This window comes from Hipposideros armiger, unplaced genomic scaffold, assembly GCF_001890085.2.
Source record: "Hipposideros armiger isolate ML-2016 unplaced genomic scaffold, ASM189008v1 scaffold_69, whole genome shotgun sequence".
Classification (NCBI taxonomy): Eukaryota; Metazoa; Chordata; class Mammalia; order Chiroptera; family Hipposideridae; genus Hipposideros; species Hipposideros armiger.
This window is the reverse complement of record NW_017731419.1, coordinates 1,238,415-1,256,775: the sequence shown is the minus strand read 5'-3', so window position 1 is coordinate 1,256,775 and position 18,361 is coordinate 1,238,415. Positions and strand designations below refer to the sequence as shown.

The window sequence follows — 18,361 nt, the reverse complement described above, 5'->3', positions numbered from 1 at the left end:
GGCAGCGGTGATGGTGCGTTGAATAGTTCAGGAGTACAGGCTGAACTTCCTGTAGAAAACCCCAGGCTCCAGACCCATGATGATTGGGAAACACAGTAGTTGCAAAAGATATGAATGGACTTCATTAGAGAAGCCACCACCCAGCGGGGTGTTGATCTACACATCACCCTGCTGCCTGGGTAGTGAGGAGAAGTCCCCGGGGAGGCGGTGTCGCCATTGCATTGCTCCTGAGCCTGCATCACCTGCCCACTCGAGCCAGCTAATTTTATTGGCCTCAGTCTATCATTCCAAGAGGCCATGGAAGTATAACTAATAAAACAAGACAAGCAGACTCCCTTGGCTAGCTCCGTGGATTTCTCCTGAATGCACTGTGAGTATGGTCTGTGCCCTCCAAAAAGGTCAAGTGCTTCTTTTCTATTCCACATGAAGTTTGCTTCAGATGCGAGAGGAGGCAGGCCAGGCCGAGGGAGGGCTCTTGAAGAAAGTCCTGGAGGAGTTTCCATCTGGGAAAGCCTTCTTTGAAAGAGTGAGGCCCTGATTCATCTTCATGGATGTCTAACTATTTTCAGTGCTTTTCTAGAAGAGACTCCTTGGCGGGTGTGGGGATGGGGTTGTCTTGGGAGATAAGAGGGTATTTCCAACTCAGGTCTGCCCTGCCCTTTGCTCCTGGCCATGGTCAGCCTTGTCTGTGAGTGTTTGTGTATCTTGCCTCTCCCTGAGGACAGGGGCTGCATCCAGCAATTTACTATTTCATGGAGAAAGTGAGGGCAGGCAGCCTTTTTTAATGCAGAATCGCCTTAATGTATTGGATTCCCACTCTGACCCATCGAAATGCATGTTGGGACCTCAGATAGCTCTTTTATCCACTCTGTGCCTCAGTTTCCCCTTTGCAGTGCAGTGGTCCTGAGGCTGATGGTTGCTACATCTTTCCAACCCACATAGTCCCTCATCCTAGTCCGAAGTCCTGAAGACAGGAGGAACAGGCCAGGCAAAGAGCTGGAAAGTGCTTGGGGACTTGGAGAAGTCCGTGGGGCTGGTTGTGGGCACCGTCTCTTAGAGACAGCTAGGTGTTTGGGTGCCAAAGGAGGCTGTGGGCCACTCAGCAGCAGCAGCAGCAGCACAGACCACTCCTTGGCATGGCTCAGAGCCCCAGAGCCTGGCACATAGTGAGAACCCAAAATATTTCTTAAAGAAATGAAGGCAGAAGTCTCCAGAGTACATTTAGAGGTGAGATGATGGACTTGTGTTCCATCTTCTTTGTTTCCCAGGAAGGAGGATAAAGTAGATTGCAGTGGTCATTAGATTTCTTTTACGGGTCTACTCTCACTTCCACCAGGGGAAGGAGGGTGTGTCTTACCATCACTTTGTTGTAAGTTGCTTTAAAAAATAGTAACTTCTAGTATGTCTACAGAGATCTCTTAAAACACTACTTAGAATAGGTGGGCCACAGAGCATGCCTGGGACGTTCTCCTCAAGTCCAAGGGCTTTGGTGCTGAACTTTTGAGGGGCCAGAGCACATCATCAGGGCCCCTCACACCCTTTCAGCCCAAGGAGAGCCCTGAGTCTCTCCAAGTACTGGGCACTCTGTGGGGAACTCTGGAAGGGATTGGAGGAGAGCTGGGGTCTCCAAGAGGCTGGGGGTTCTCCAGGCAGGACGCCTGTGTCCAGCCGGTGCAGGAAGAGGCCTCTGCACGAGTAGGGACAGCCTGGCTGGCTGACGTTGGCTCATTAGGGCTCCAGCCACTGGGGATGGGAAGTCATCCAAAGCATCCTAAACTTTTTAGTCTCATTGGCTTGAGAACGGACACCACATAATCTTTTCCTTCCAGTCAGTTCCACCACAGGGATGAGAGCTAGCTTTGCAGACTGTCACAAGAGAGGTGACCGGGGGAGGGCTGAGGCGGTGTCTGCCCTCTGAAGTAAATAGCTCCAAACCCCTCAGCCTTGAGTGTCTCTTTTGTATTCCACGAGTGCTCCTTGTGTCGGTGTGTTGTTTCCCTTGATACTGGTGATAACAAGTGTGAAAGTACTTGATAAAATTACAGATATTATTGTTGCTAAATGTGCCATCACATCTCACTATCCCCACTCCCTTGTTGTTTTGATTGGCTGATCCCAATTACTAAGCTTATCAGGATGGTGTGGGAGACGAAAGTGGGCGGGCTGCCCTGCGTGGGAGCCCTGCCATGGGCCACCTCCTCGGTGGGCAGGCCTTAGGCACCTGTGTTCTGGTCCAGAGGGCTCCTGCCTTATACCTGGCATGTACCTGCTTTGGATGAAGGACTCCTAAGTCAGCGCCATGCCATTTTATCTGTTCCTCAGAGAAAGAAATTATTTTCCCAAGTTAATGGGGAACATGGGACCAGGACAGTCAGAGAAGAATTGGGGTACTGACTCTAGTTTTGTCTGCTCCATGTGTACCCCACAGGGCCCCGGTTCTGTCTTGTTCTTTTTCTTCTTTATTTTGTTTACTTATTTTATCTGGAGTCTCTCTCTCTCTCTCTCTCTCTCTCTCTCTCTCTCTCTCTCTCTCTCCACCCAGCCCCCCCCCTCAAAAAAACTAAAAACCAAAAAAGAATTGCTCAGCTTGGGCAATCTATCAATTTACTGAGAAATAACCAGTCACCCAGTTTAAACAGACAAAAATTAGCCTACTCAGGCATCTGGGACTGGAACCCATCTAACAAGTTTGGGTCAGTTTAGGGTCTGTGATGACAGACGGAAAGACCCAGAAATAGAGTTAGTTGGGCTGTTTTGGGGGAGAAAGGCTAGGCTGTCGGCACTCAGTGGGATTAGGCAGAAGGCCTGTGGGGACTACTGTGTCCCAGGTGTATAGAGGTGGGGGGCAGCTGAGACCCGGCAGGGTGTAGGCTGTGTCCCAAGGGGTGGGAGCTACAAGCTGATTTGCAGCATCTAGTGCAGTGGAGGCCAAGTATTACCCACCCCCATTTAATAGATGAAAATACTGAGGCTCTGAAGGGTAAAGAAGCTTATTCCATGCCACCTAACATGTGAGCAGAACACCAATATCCACACTTCTGATTCTGTGATCAGTTCTTGTTCCCGAAACTTGATGAGGTAGGAAAAACATTTAGGAGTCATTACACTGGATCACTGTAAAACTGTGTGTGTGTGTGTGTGTGTGTGTGTGTGTGTGTGTGTGTGTGCATACACCTGCTGTCAGTGTCAGGAACTGTTTCTGGGATGGAAGCGTTTAAACACCTCCACTCCTAGGCACTGGGAAATAGCGCACACAGGGGTAGCAAGCTCCTTTGAATACAAGAAGCTTCTATTATTAACCCAGGCAGACTTTGTACACAGTCCAGTTCACTAACCCGAGAGAGTGACTCCATTGCATTTTCTATTTTTTTCCCTTAACCTGAAGCATCCCTGTGGATTTTATTCATCTTCTCTACTATAATCTATGTTTAGAAGCCTCTAGAGCCCTTGTTCATCACCAGTTGTTTTTAATTTTTTATTAAAAAATGTGTCATTGGGAGTGAAAGCTGCTTAGGTATTACCCAGGCTCAGAGAGGGGAAGTCTTTTCCACAGTGTCACACAGCAATGAAGCATGAGGTCAGAGCTAGATCTCCTAACTCTGCTTGGTAGTCCCAGCATTTAAAAAGAACAAAAAACAAAGCCATATATAAAAACAAAGCATAGGATGCATATATATATATATATATATATATATATATATATATACACATATATATACACACACACACATATATATATATATATGTATATATGTATATGTATATATATATATATGTATATATGCATCTGCATACATATATGTATATATATATATGTATATATGCATCCTAACAAAGCTTGCATTTGTTAGGATGCTTTGGGCTTCAAGTAACTGACCACGTGATTCATACTCGCACCACTGGAGGACTAGAGATAGAGTGGGGTCCGAGCCCACCCGGGTGATCTTAATCTCAGCTCCAGCTTCTCTGAAAAGCCCTGTGTGCACCCTCTTTGAGTTCTGGCTTTGTCCTAGGGTCACCTCCCTCATGGGGCAAATGGCTGTGGTAGTCCCTGGCATCTCCCCCTTCCTGTCCAGGATATCTGGAGGAAGAGAGAGAGCAGCACCCCAACATTCTAACAAAGAGCCCCAAAGCTCACCCTCACTGGGTCACTTAAGTCCCATGCCCCTCCCTGAACAACTACCAGGACAGAACCTCGCCCGCGCACTGACTGGATTGGGCCCAGTTCCTGAACCAGTCACTGGCAGGGGAGCTGGGGTTACCCTGTCCCAGTCAGGGCCCCTGACCCTGAGGTACATGGGCTCTCTGAGGGAGGGGTAAGCACTCAAAAAAAAAAAGTTTAGTTAAGAAGATGGAGGGGATTGTGGGGACAATGGGTAGTCTCCACTAGAATTTTCATACTCCAGACCACAAACTCCTTGAAGCCATGTTTGCTCTGAAGATGGCTGCATCCACAGTACTGGGCATAGAGGGCTTGGGGGCACAGACATGGGGATATGGGGCGCTCCTAGGTGCTAGCCCTGTGCAGGGTTCATTCACCCTCTCATTCAGCCAGCCTGAAAGAGCCTCCTCCATGCCAGGCACTACGCTTTAGCTTCAGTGCACTCTGGGGTGCCGGGCCCAGTCCCTAGGCCGCTGGTGCTATGAGGGTTGGCTGCTAACAGCTCACAGCTGCCCTCCCCACTCCAGAAACCTGTTGTTGGCTGATAGGAGCTAACTGCCTCAGGAAGTTATACCCCAGACCACAGCCACTGCTGGAGTGACCCCCTCTGAAATCCAGGCCCCTTGGCTCACAGGCTCAATGCTCCAGGGCTCTCCCTCTGGGGGTCAGGCCAAGGCTAGACCTTACCTGGAGCCACAGCCTTTCTCAGCTCCTTCCTTTCCTGCCTTCCTCCCTCACTTCCCAAGGGGCTCCTCCTAAGAGCACGCCCTCAATACACAACCTACACCTGAGTCCTTGCCTCAGGCCCTGCTTCTCAGCAACCCAAGCTAAGACAGCCAAGGAAAGCCTTTACCGTCGAGGACCTCTCTCTTTCCCACAGATTACAGATACGTACAGATGTAAATTACAGGAAAAAAGGTAGCAAGTGATCACAGAGGACTAAGCAAAGAAATCTGCCTTTACTTGATATAGAAATTGGTATAAGAATCATTGACAGGGCCGGCCGAGTGGCGCGATGGTTAAGAACTGGCTTGGGATGCCAGAGGGCCCCGGTTCGGATCCCTCATATGAGGACCAGTGACACTGCCCTCTACAGCTAAGATGCTGAACAACAGCTCAACCTGGAGCTGGGCTGCTGTGCGTTGCTGGCGATGGCATAGTCTGCAGCTCCTGTGGCAATGGGTTGCCATGGGCTACCGTGTGTAGCCAGCAGCCAGTGTGAGCAGCCAGCAGCTGCCTTGAGCGGCTATCCAAAAGCCGGCAACTGATCTGCCTCGCCCGGAAAGAGCGCAATGATGGTGCCAACTTGGGCCAGTGAAGCAACGTCCTCCACAACTAGACTGAAGAACAAACCGACAGCAACTTGTCTGTTCCCCTTCCCCCAATTCCCCAGCACTGTTCCCATCCCCCCAATTCCCCAATAAAAATCTTTAAAAAAAAACAAAGAATCATTGGCAGTAGTGTGGCCAACTACAGAAGCCAACACACCTTTTGGAAGGTCATTCTTTTGGTGGCTCTCTGCAGCTGGGGCTGGAGATTAAGGAAAAATGAAACTGAAATTCTTGTCCTTCGAAAGCTCACAGACCTACTGGGAGACGTCAAAGCTGAGAGGTGGCAAAAGAAGCAGCAGACCTGGTGCCAGGCAGACATGGCTTTTCCGTTCTACCACACCGCCCCTTTCACGCCCCCAGAAAGGGTGCAGGGAAGGAGGTTTACTAGAGAACTGGGTTCTGTGGGGTGCACACCCGCCACTTACAGACCATGGGATCTTAGACAAAGAGCTTAATTTCTGCAAATTAGTCAGGATTCTTTTGGTTGTAGGGAAAAACATTCAACTCAAACCAGCCAACCCTAAAAGGGACATTTATTGGCCCATAACTTGGAAAAATGGAGGTGGCTGGACTTCAGGTAAGGCTCGATCTGGGGACTCCAAAGATGTTACTAAGAATTTCCCCCCATTTCTCTCTTTCTACCTGTCTCTCTCTTCTCTCCTTCTACATGTGGAAGTCATGGCCTCATATGGCCCCAAGGTTACCCCATTAAGCCAGGCACCCTAGAGTTAAGAGGCCTGTGTATTCTCAGGGAAAGACCCTGGCTGATCTAATTTCGGTCACACTCACATTTCTTATTTATTTTAAGATTTTATTGGGGGAAGGGAACAGCACTGGGGAATCAGAACAGACAAGTTGCTGTCCTTTTGTTCTTCAGTCTAGTTGTGGAGGACGTCGCTTCACTGACCCAAGTTGGTATTATCATTGCACTCTTCCCAAGTGAGGCAGTTGTTCACTGGCCATTGGACAGCCACGCACAGTGGTTCATGGCAGCGCACAAAAGCTCACACCCGCTACTGGCCAGCCCCACTGCAGCCTACACCATCGCCGGCAACTCATGGCAGCCCAGCTCCAGGTTGAGCTGTTGTTCACCATCTTAGCTGTAGAGGGCGTAGTGTCGCTGGCCCTCCTGTGGGATCCAAACTGGGGCCCTGCTGCTCAGAGCTGGCGTCCCAAGCCAGCTCCTAACCAATGTGCCATTCGGCCAGCCCCGCACTCACATTTCTTTATCAATCAGTGTGACGTGATGAAGTATTTTGGGCCACATGCCCTCCCTGTGGGTTTTTCTCATTGTGATCACGTGGAGTGGAAAGAGCGGTCCCTCAAAGGAATTGAGAATCTGTCACCATAAGATGGGGGAGACAGGTACAAAAACAGGAGCTGTTTCCTATGCTCAGGTCTCTCACTTATGAGATGGGGACCACCATTGCTAGTCCCCAGGGTGACTGTAAAGTTTAAATGCTATCATGGACGTCAAAACCCTGATAAACCACTATGCACAGCACACGCTAGTCACTATATAACTCCTTTCATCTGGTCTTCCTTGTGGAGAAGATAGGGGCAATGGGTTCCTTGTGTTCTTTTTCCCACTAATCTCAGGTCTACCACTCCACAGGACCATCTCCAAGGAAAAATGAACTCCATGGTGGGCCTGGGCCTGCTTCTGGCTGGCCTCCTCGCTGTGGAAGGTCTCCTGAAGCCCAACTTCTCTCCAAAGAATCATGGAGCTATGAGCCGGGCCCAGCAGTGGAAGGCCGTGGCCCAAGAGCTGGCAAGGCGGAACATGGACTTTGGCTTCAAGCTGTACAAGAAGATGGCCTCCACTGGCCACAGCAAGAACATCTTCTTTTCCCCTGTGAGCATCTCTACAGCCTTCTCCATGCTGTGTCTGGGTGCCCAGGAATCCACGCTGGCTGAGATTAAAAATGGCCTCAACTTCGGGAATATACCGGAGAAGGACCTCCATGAGGGCTTCCATGACCTCATCTGCAGACTGAACCAGTGGAACCAGGACCTCAAGCTGAGCTTTGGGAACACCTTGTTCATCGATCAGAGGCTGCGGCCAATGAAGAAGTTTCTGATGGATAGCAAGAACCTGTACAACGCAGACATCATCCCTACCAACTTCCAGAACTTGAAAAACACTGAGAAGCAGATCAATGACTATATCAGTCAGAAAACCCAGGGGAAAATTGATAACCTGATCAAGAATATAGATCCTGGCACTGTGATGGTCCTTGGAAATTACATTTTCTTTCAAGGTAAGGCTTGGAAAAGGACATGCTGAAATGGAAAAGATAGGATGACCGGTAGACTTGGATTTAAACCCTGCATTGGCCACTTGCTTGCACTGTGACCTTGAATTCATAAGTAATTTCTCAGAGCCTCACTTTTCCCATCTGCAAAATGAGTACCTTTACATGTAACTCACCGGACAGTTATTGGGATTCAAAGTGAAAATGTATGTGAAATGAACTTTGTGAAGTCTAAATTATTCTCCATGTGTGCATTTTCATTATTACTGATCATACTAACACAACACTGTTGTAGAGGTTGCAGTGACATTCTTTGCCTCATTTCTTAGATGAGGAAAGTGAAATTCAAGGAGATAGTAATTGACTTACTCAGTTACAAAGCCAGTCAATGAAAGGACAAAAAACCCCACTTTTCTTGGCCCAGGGGCTATGCACTTCCCATCACTCCAAGTAGATGCCCAGAATGGTGATGGTGTTGTTGATGATGGTAATGATGATCACTTTGGTGGGGGCCTTGGTCTCCTATCTGAATTTGTAAATTTCCAAATCTTAGGGTGAGAGACTGAAAAGAAAGTGGAAGAGTATTCCCAAATCCAAGCACCATCCCCCTGACCATACACACCTACTCACACACCACATGCACACACAAAGGTTGGCCAACATAGGTGAGAATCAGAGGCCAACAGCCCTCAGCCAAGCAAGATTACTGCTGGGCTGTCAGCAACATCGTTCTAAATATGGAAGTTCAGATATCCCAAAATCCACAGGGAGCATGATGGTAATAGAAGAAAAAAAAAAGGATGATAATGGTAGACTGAAAGCTCCATCTGCCCAAAGCAGAAGGAGAAAGGAGAATTTGGAATTTCCCGAAGTCCCTATACCCCCTAGATTATAAGGACAATGGTGACAAGGACGCTGATGATGACTAGCATCCATTCAACACTTACTATACACAGTTATTAAGCAGTGCTGCCATGTCCCAGTTTCACACCAGTCCTATCAGGTACCCGTCAATATCCCTATTCTGCAGATAAGGACGCTGAAGCCCAGGGAGGTTATGACTCATGTCCAGGGTTATCCTTCTAAAAGAGTAAAGCTAGAAGTTGAAGTCAGGAACTTGGCCCTCAGAAGCCTATACTGGGGGCTCTGGGGGCATGGCATGAGGGCACGGGTTCCGGGGAATCTGTCCTGATATCTCAGAGTATTCGAACCCCTTTCCTTGAATCCATGTGGACAGAAAACAGTGGTTAGCTAGATCCGGTCACCTATTCTCCCTCAGAACAATAATGCCACTTTGTCTTTCTTTATCTGAAGCCACATGGCAACATGAGTTTGATCCAAAATTAACAAAGCAGGAAGATTTCACTCTGGATGGCAACAAGACAGTGAAGGTGCCCATGATGTTTCGTGCGGGCATGTATAAAGTTGGCCGTGATGACCAGCTCGGCTGCACTGTCCTGGAAATGCCCTACAAGAACAGCTTCACAGCGACATTCATTCTTCCTGAGGAGGGCAAGAAGGAGCAAGTGGAGAAGGCCTTGAGGCTGGACACTTTTTACAGATGGAAAAAACTAGTCAAGCAAAGGTACAGAGGGCGCCTGGTGTATGCAGTTTCTTCCTTCTTCTTCCCTTTTCTCCTACTCTCTTTCCTTCTTCTATCCCAGATTTACTGAGCTCTTATCCCCCCCCCCATCTCCAAGTTATTACTGACAATTTCTCATGGGGCTGCAGCTCCGGGCCAGCAAGTGTGTTTCATGTTCCCTTCGCCAAGCCCCTCTGTAGCCCCCAGAGCTGAGACCACTATAGGGGCACTTCTCACCGCACCCAGATCTCTCTGGGGGGCTGCCATCTGTTCTCTGGTTTCAGGAGATGGTCCACAGGAGTGGACCCTTTGCTCCTCTACTCAAGGCCCTGTGAGATTTCCCACGGGCCAGCACAGGCCTTACTGGAGGTCTGAGGATAGCAGAACCCAGGGATACTTACAGTACATAGAAGTGGCTTCTCGTGGAGTTCAAGTGCAGGCTTCCTTTAGGGTCTTATCCAGAGTGCCCTCCTAGCTAACCCCAGTGTGTTCCTGAATCATGCTAGGACTTCTTCCAGCATTTTTGTCCTTAGGCCAGGCCTCCCTGCCGGGAGGACCATGGAAAGGATTGTTTCTCCCAGGGCAGACAAGGTCCTGCCTTCCCAGTCACATCTGGCCCCAGGGTGACTGAGAGCAGTAACGTCCACCCGCCATGGGAATCTTTATATCCTCTTTCAGGGAAGTGCCCTTGTCCATGGTTCCCAGAGGGGAAAACTACATTCCATCAGAACACAGTAGGTCAACATTCCTACCTTCTGAGCTCATGGGGTCTGGGGGACAACTTGCCAAGTCTAGACCACTCCAATGGTCCGCAATGGCAGAGGGCAGGCAGACGGGCCCTTCCTGTGTGCTCTTTCTGCAGTCTCCTCCAGACCAGGCCTAGGACAGGCTGAGGAGAAAACTCACCCTTTCCCCAGGGGAAGTGACCAAGTCAGCAGGCACACACCTAAAAGACACAGGCCCAGCACACTTGGGAATTTAGGCTGCGGATGGCTGCAGCCCGGGCTCTGCACTGAAGACAGATTCCTGCTTTGTATCTACATAATTAGAAGCCGCTGTGGTGGATTCCCCAGATGAAAGGCTCAGTTTCCCCAAAGGCAAATGGAAATCTCCACCTGTAGGAGGCACAAGTTGCCAGTGACTTTGAAACATCCATTTCCCTTTTTCAAGGGTCCATTTCAAGGGTCCACTCCTAGCCTGAGTACCCCATCATATCCTGACATATTTACTGTGATATGAAGCCACCTTCCAGCATCGGCCTCACATTTTCTGCCTTCCCACTTTGTCATAAAGCCATTCTCCCCATTAACGTACCGGCTCCTACCTCCTCTCACTACTCAGGAGTATCACCTTAAACACTCTTTTCTTTCCTACATCAGCAAATGTGTTTGCTCTCTACCGAATCATTTCCATCGGATATGAAGATGCTGCTATTCCTCCCATCATAAAACAATCATCTCCTGACCCTACTTCCCCCATATTGCTCTGGGTTTTTTGCTCCCTTTTCCAGGTAAATACCTGGAAGCAATTTGCCTCTGTCCACTGTCCACAGCTTCTCTCCTCCCATCCTCTCTTAAACCCGCTCCAGTCAGCCTTTTGCACTCACCTCCATGGAGGCTTCAATCACCAAGAGAATTCATGTGGCTTGTTTCAGACCTTTCTCAACCTGTCAGCAACATTTGACCCAGTGGCTCACCCTACCTTCTGAAGAGGTGTTCTTTACTTGGCTTCCAGGCCCCCACAGTCTCTTGGTTCCTCTCACCTACCCCCTTCTCCTCCAGGTCTCAGAGTTGAGTGGCGTGGGGCTCACTCCTCAGGCCCCTTTTCCACTGATAGTCACCCCCTTAATGCATGCATTAGGCTCACAGCTTTCAACGCCATCTGTATTATCCCAGCTTCCATGCTATTCTGGCCCTAGCCGGAGTCCTCTCTTCCAAACTCCAGGGTCACAGATCCGTCTACTTATCCAGGATTTCTCCTGGATGCCTGGCAAAGTCTTAGTCTCAAAGTGTAGGGAACAGACATCCCATGGAACATCCTCCAGCTTCTGATTTCATTCCACAGTGACTCCATCTTTCTAGCTGCCCAAACTAAACACCTTGAGGACCTACCTGATCACTCTCTCCTCCGCAGCCCCTCATTCAGTCTGTCAGGGGATCCCATTAAAAAATATCTGGAGTCTGATCCCTTCTTGCCATCTCTATAACTCCCAACATCTGGTCTCCAAATGGCCCAGGGAGTGGGTAGTGACAAAGGTGAGCCAACAAGGTTCTGCCCTTTTCCAGGGCAGGTCCCCGGGGCAGATAGTGAATAAGACATGTGTTCCTGTCCCTTGCCACCAAGAGTATATTCTTAACAGAGCAGACGAAAATGATCCTTTTAAACCCTAAGCAAGACCATGTTACTCCTCTGTTCAAAACCCTACTGTGACTCTTCACTTCACTTAGAAAACAAACAAACAAACAAACAAACAAACAAACAAACAAACAAACAAACAAAAAACCCAAAATGTAACTTGCCTAACTCCTTTGGCTCCTTCCAAGTTTGCTCAAACCTTCCCTTTACTCCAGAATTCCTGATTTCTGTGAGGGAATCTGTATTTTTTTTTTCCATGCACATACTGCCTTCTCATGCGTAGACTGCCAGTCTATGCATCCACGCTACACTATGATTTTTGTGGTGTTGATTTTATTGCCTGTCTTCCCTGCTAAAGACAAACTCAAGGGCGTGGACTTTTGCCTGTTTTGTTCACGGATGCACCTAAGCATCTAGAACAGTGGCTGGCATTTAACAAATCCATTTGTTGAATGAATGGATAAGTGGAAAGGTAAGTTTGGGAGTCATTGGGCCTATTGCTGGTAGCTTTAAAAAGCCATGACATTGAATGGAATCCCTTGGGAGGGAGAAAAGATAGCAAAGAGAGGAGGACCAAGGTCTGAGGCTTGAAGCATCACAGCGATGAGACGGGCAATGAGGTGGAAGCAACAAAGGGTGAGAGAAGGAGTGGCTGGTGAAGGAGGGGATAGCAGGAGGGCCTGGATTTGGGTTGGAATGTGTCACGATGGAAAAATGGGTCGACCGTCTAGTACAGGCCTCTGAGAGTTGGCTGTTGGGTCCAGCAAGCTGATGCCGGCAGTAATTCTGGGAAGAGCTGCTTTGGTAGCATGTGGAGGACAAAGGCCTGACTGGAGTAAGTTGAGGCAATAATGGGAGGAAGTGGAGATTACTGGTAGATACGGCTTTTGCTATGAATGAAAGAAACGATATGGGCCGGGAGGTGCAGAGGTGACTCAGGGCCAATGGAGATTGTTTTTGCTTTTGTTTTTTTAAGATAGGGGCTATTATAGCAGGTGGTCCGCTCCTGAGACTCATCAGGTAGACATCATTTATAGGTGGTGCGGAAGAAAGAGGAAACGTAGGCAGGAATGAGGTTCTTGGAGAGGCAAGAAGAAATGGGGTTTGGGGCCAGGTGGACAGGAATCCAGGGCTCGCAGGTACCTCATGGACACCTGACCACAGGTCCCGGGCAGAGAGGCCAACCCAGGTGCCACCCACAGAGGATGGGAAGCTGCTGCTAACTCCAGGGCAAGTGATGAACACCTGCTGATCGCTGACCCTGCTGAGAACCTAACGTGCATTTTCTTTAGCACTCTTATGGTCCCCGGGTGCTATGATTACCACCATCGTTCTCACACAGGTGGCTTGGAGAGGTCAGATCATTTGCTCCAAGTCACAGAGCTCATGAGAGGCAGAATAAATGTGAGCTGAGCTCTGCCTGGCTTCAGCTCTCGGGGCCCCGCCACCTCTAGTGTCAGGCCTGCTGGGGTCAGAGTGGGCTCAGGGCCTGCGCGTGGCTGAGACCGCAGTGGGGAGACCTTAGCGGCTGCAGCTGAAGGGACCCTGAGGCAGTGGAGACTTGAGAACATTTCTGTGATGAGGCTCTGGAGTGGGTTGGATAAGAAGCAGGGACATAGTTCAGAAAGCATGGCTATTTCTAAACCAGGGCCCCAAGGTTAAGGAACTCCTCCTCATTCTGTGGATAAAGAGAGTCTGAGACTTCCGGGTCTGGGAAGACAAATGTCTTATTCACTATCTGTCCTGGGGACCTGCCCTGGAAAAGGGCAGAACCTTGTTGCTCACCTTTGTCACTCCCCACTCCCTAGGGTTGTAGACGTGTACTTGCCCAGGTTCTCCATCACTGGTACCTACAACTTGAAGAAGACCCTCTCCCACCTGGGTATCACCAAAATCTTTGAGGAGCACGATGATCTCACCAAAATCATCCCTAATCGAAGCCTGAAAGTGGGTGAGGTAAGCCTGCGTGGTCTGAGCCTGGACCCGCCAGCATGGGGAGCCTTCACACAGTCCCGGGCCAGAGCTTCTGTTACAGCAGCTGTACGAGCCAGGATTCCACCCACCAGAGAGGCTGAGCTTGAACCCAGCTCTGCCCCCCTACCAGCCATGAGATCCTGGGCGAGTCATGAACCTCCCTAAGCCTCATGTTTTTAGTCTTTAAAATTAGAACCAATCTCCTGGTGCTATTTTGAAAGTCACTTCAGTGCAACAAACAATTGGGGAAGGTCCAGACCCTTCATGAGGTCTGGAAGGGGTCTGAGTCTGACCCAGACCCTTTCTCCAAGGCTTCATGGGCCTGTTAGGAGTAAATCGTAAACATGGTCTACATGATGAAGAGATGAGCAAGCAAAGGACCTGTGGTCGCCACAAGGCTGAGCACCTGCCTGTTAGGGGCAAGCAGAGAGGAAGAGATGGGTAGGGTTCCCAGGTTTAGCAGACAGAATACAGGACATCCAGTTAAATTTAAATTTCAGATAAGCGATTAGTTTTGTTTGTTTGTTTTTAGTATAAAAACGTCTCAACTATTTCATGGGATATACTTACACTAAAAATATTCATCATTTATCTGAAATTAAAATGTAACTGCACATCCTGTATTTTATCTGGAACCTTACTTTTAGGTGAAAAAGGCATTGTGGTAGGAAAGATGTCAATGAGCAGAGACGGGTTTGGGGAGGCCCTTCCAGTAGGGGCAGCAGCATGGCCAAGGGCTGGGTCGTAGGAAAACAAGTAGTGGATGGTGGGGATTATCTGGGACTGCGCGTGAAGATCAAGCCCACCTGGGAGGAATCCAAGTTGCCAAGTACTCAGTCAGATTTATTCCAGTTTGCAAGAGGGAGAAAGACAGTCTTTCTTAGTAGAGTTGTCTCACTTCTAAGTTTTCCTGTCATCGGTTTCCTATAAACATTCAGTGCCAACCACCCCTTTCCTGCAGGCCTGATTGAGTTCAATAGCTCGTTTCCCTCTGCAATGAGGTGTGCTGATAGCCGTGAATCTACATGAGAGCAATGGATATTGGCCTGCTAGAAAACTGTTAGGATTTGGTACACTGGCATGAAATGCGTCACTCGTTTGCAGAAGCCCATCCATTTTCCAGTGTCGATCACTTAGTCACAGATGTCGATAGATATTGGGATGGATCTGGGGTCCAAGTCGTCTCCAACAGCTGTCCTGAAATTTGGCTCCCTCTTTACCATCCACCGACCATCCACCAGGTGGAGGAAAGGCGTGTGGAGGGGGCTGGAGGCTTCCGGGCAGGATGTCACCACCTCCCTCCCATCTCGCTAAGTTAAAGCTCAACAAACACCTTCTTCCATTTTAACCATTGACGCGTCCCTATAATTCCCAGGAAGGATAGCAAACGCCACTCCGCCCGCCAGCCTCCCCCACCCCATCCCTCATAGCTCCCGCTCCCCCTGCATTATGGGTTTTTTTTGACGCTGCATCTGCTTGTTCAGCATCCGTTAGTGGTATCATATGACATAGAAGCCCCAGGGAGGCTGGCACCAGCTAAGGTACTGCTGTGCTGGGCAACTTCGGCTAAGGCCTCTCCCTCTCTGAGCCTCTCATTGTCCTCGGCTCAGCCCTGGTCTCCGAGTGGCTTGGCACTGCCCTTGTTCCTGGTTCCCACAGGCGGTGCACAAGGCTAAGCTGAAGATGGATGAAAAGGGCACGGAGGCAGCCGCGGCCTCAGGAATGCAGACGCTGCCCATGGAGATGCCGTTAAACTTCAAGCTGAACCGCTCCTTCCTGCTGATGATTACAGAGGACGCCACGCGCACCGTGATCTTCATGGGAAAGATTGCTAACCCTAGTGGAACATAAGGAGCAAGTCCGGTTTGCTGCCGACCCCAGCCATGGCCTGGGGCTGAAAACGCTTCATCTCCCTGGGACTGAGACCACAGGGACATTCTGATCTAATCCCACATCATCATATGCTCCCAAGACCATCCAAAGAGGCAGCGCTGCTGGCTCTCGGGGCCTCGTGCTTTGTCCCCTCCCTGCTCATTCAAAGGCTGGGATGAGACACCCCACCCACATCCACTTGGCAGGCAGTGACTCCTCTCCCACTGGCAGGCAGAGAAGTTTTATGATTTAATAAACACCCTCACAGGTCTGCTGACTGTTGGTGCATAATTTGAGGCAGCTTTGAGCCAAGGCGAGCATCTGGCCTTCAGAGCGAGAGGGACCTGGTTTCAAATCTTAGTAATGAAGTGTCTTTGGGAAAGCCACACACCCTCCCTGAGCCTCTATTTCGGTATTTCTGAGATAAAGACAATGATACTCCCTTCTGGGGCTCTAAGGCAACTAGCACCCTGCTTTAGAAAAGTTAGTTCACCTGTGTGAGCCCTTGGCCTTGGGTCTTTGGCATGTGCACTACGAAGTTCTCTCTCCCAGAGAGTCCGCATAGCAGCTCTGGGCTCAGGCAGGCATCCAGGTGGACGGAAAAACGTGGGGCTGTCCCAGCACTAGAAGGAGGCAACCTACAGAGGCTATAGCTAGAATTCAATGCCAATCTTGTCTGACTCCAGAGCACAAGAAGCAGAGCCTGGCCTTTGAACCTGTTAGCAAGCTCAGCTGCAGAGTGAACAGGATCCCTGCCCCCCAAAACATGGCCCTGCAGGGCCTGCCTATGACCACTAGTGGGCACCAGGGCTCACGGGGCTATTTAGGTTACGAGCATGGGGCATTCTCGTTTCCAGCACAACTGTGGAAACTGAGGCTCAGAGAGGTGAAGCGACTTCCCTGTGGCCTCGCGGTTTGCGGCAGGAAGAGAGGGGTTCCACGTGGGCCTGGGTGCCGGCTGGTCATTCCTCAGCCCCTCTCGCGGGTACACGGCTGCCCCGCTCCCTGAGGCACGCGTGCGTTCAGCAAACGCCTCCTCCTCCAACCTGGGCATGCGCAGGGCCCTGGAGGCCACACACAGGCTGGCGGAGAAGGCAGCCTGCAGAGGAGTTGGGCTAGTTTCGGTGGGCAGTGCTAAGATCAGGAAGCGCCAGAGTAGGCAGCCTCTCTCTGAGAAGGTGGGGTGGGGCAGAAGGCTGAGAGCCTGCACGAGGGACACCCACGAGGGACAAAAAGCTGGGAGTCTCCACAGGGTGCTTTGCCGATCGTCATCCCCGTTTCCCCTGCACCAGCCTGAGGGGGTAGGGGTGGGAAGACGCCAGACACACACTAGCTGTTTAAGGTCTGCAGTATACGCCACTGGGGACATGCGACAGTCAGGTAAGCCACTTGGAAGCTGGGTGACTTGAGCATGCCATTTAGCCCTTCTGAGCCTCAGTCCCTCCCTCATTTATTGAAAGGGGGGTAATAATACCTACCTCATGGGGCTGAGGTGCTCTGAGGGTTACATGAGATGGCACAGAAGCCATGCCTGGCACGTAGCAGGCATTCAGCAGAGCCACTGCCAGGATCTCCTACCACCCGTGACGACCAGCTGTCTTTTAGAACTGTGCTCCAGGCGTGTGCCTTTCCCATGACCAGGAATGCTTGCCTCCTGCCTAACGAGCTCCTTCACCCTCTAACACCCAGTCCGTCCAAGAACTTTTCTCTACCTTTCTGGCATCTTCCGAGCAGCCCTTCAATAAAGCACTCGTCTTCATGCATTGTGATGGCTCCTGGGTCTGAGTTTTCTTTCCACCCCTATGTGGGCTGCAAGGAATCCAACATTACACAGGGACTTATGGGGCAGCGATCCCTGGACTAGCGGCTGATACAAACAGACCTGGCCCCTGCCTTCACGGAATTAATATCCGGTGGGAGAAGCAGCCATGTGTAGAGTAACCACACACATCAACTTAGGATCGTGATCTCCGGTGAGAACAATGAAAGATGATTGTCGTGTGCTTTGAGAATTGTAGCAGGAGGGTCTGGCTCAGTGTGGAGGCTCAGGAAGGGCTTCAGGGTGTGACAACTGGGGAGAGGTCTGAGTGCTGGCAGCTTATCTGGGTTTCGGACTATAGCTTTTAATTAAAACTGCATATACCTGTGTTTTTCCCAGTATAGTTACTAATATATAACATACTGGTTGGTCTTTCAAATAGAAATTGAGCATAAGCTCTAATTTCATAAATAAAGCATAAGCTTTATTCATCTTCCTTTTAACTAAGTATTCTAAACATGACTGCTGCACATCTTAAATATTTTTCTATTGATTTCCTACTTCACAGCCCTAGTTTCATTCTTACCTACAGACATAAATTCTACCTGCGGGAAAAAAATAAGGGGAAGAAGTTGGGATAGGGAACAGGGAGATTACCAAGCAGAAGGAACAGCATGTACAAAGGCCCTGGGGTGGGAAGGTGGCATGGACAAGGAACTGAAATGAGATTAATATTGTCAGAGCAAGAAAATCAGGGCACAGGAGGTGGGCTGGAGAGGCAGGCTGGGGACTCATGGGCCACACGGAGGATGCTGGACTTCAACTGAAGAACCAGAATGCGCTGTTGTGGGTGTTTAGTTGGAGGGTGACTCAGGCAAACTCGTGGGTTGTAAGTGTCCTTCTGGCTGCAGACTGGGTTTTCCTGTGTCCCCAGTGGCCAGGCTAGTGTGTGTCATGGAGAACAAGCTCAGGGTATGCTTCCTGGAAAAGAAGCCTGCCATATCAACCGCCCATGTTCCAGACCCGCCAACCCCCTCCAGAGCCCTCCTCTCCTCGGGGAGGGAGAGTTAC

The 18,361-nt window shown here is 49.9% G+C and overlaps 1 protein-coding gene across 1 annotated transcript; it reads left to right on the top strand.

Moving 5' to 3' along the window:
- Positions 1-357: 357 nt before the first annotated feature.
- SERPINA12 (serpin family A member 12) lies at positions 358-15,758 on the top strand. The gene is made up of 5 exons (XM_019642460.1): positions 358-370; positions 7,109-7,754; positions 9,063-9,333; positions 13,494-13,641; positions 15,319-15,758. The coding sequence occupies exons 2-5, from the start codon at positions 7,127-7,129 to the stop codon at positions 15,508-15,510; spliced, it is 1,239 nt and encodes a 412-aa protein (XP_019498005.1). The 5' UTR covers positions 358-370; positions 7,109-7,126; the 3' UTR covers positions 15,511-15,758.
- The last annotated feature ends 2,603 nt before the right edge of the window (positions 15,759-18,361 follow it).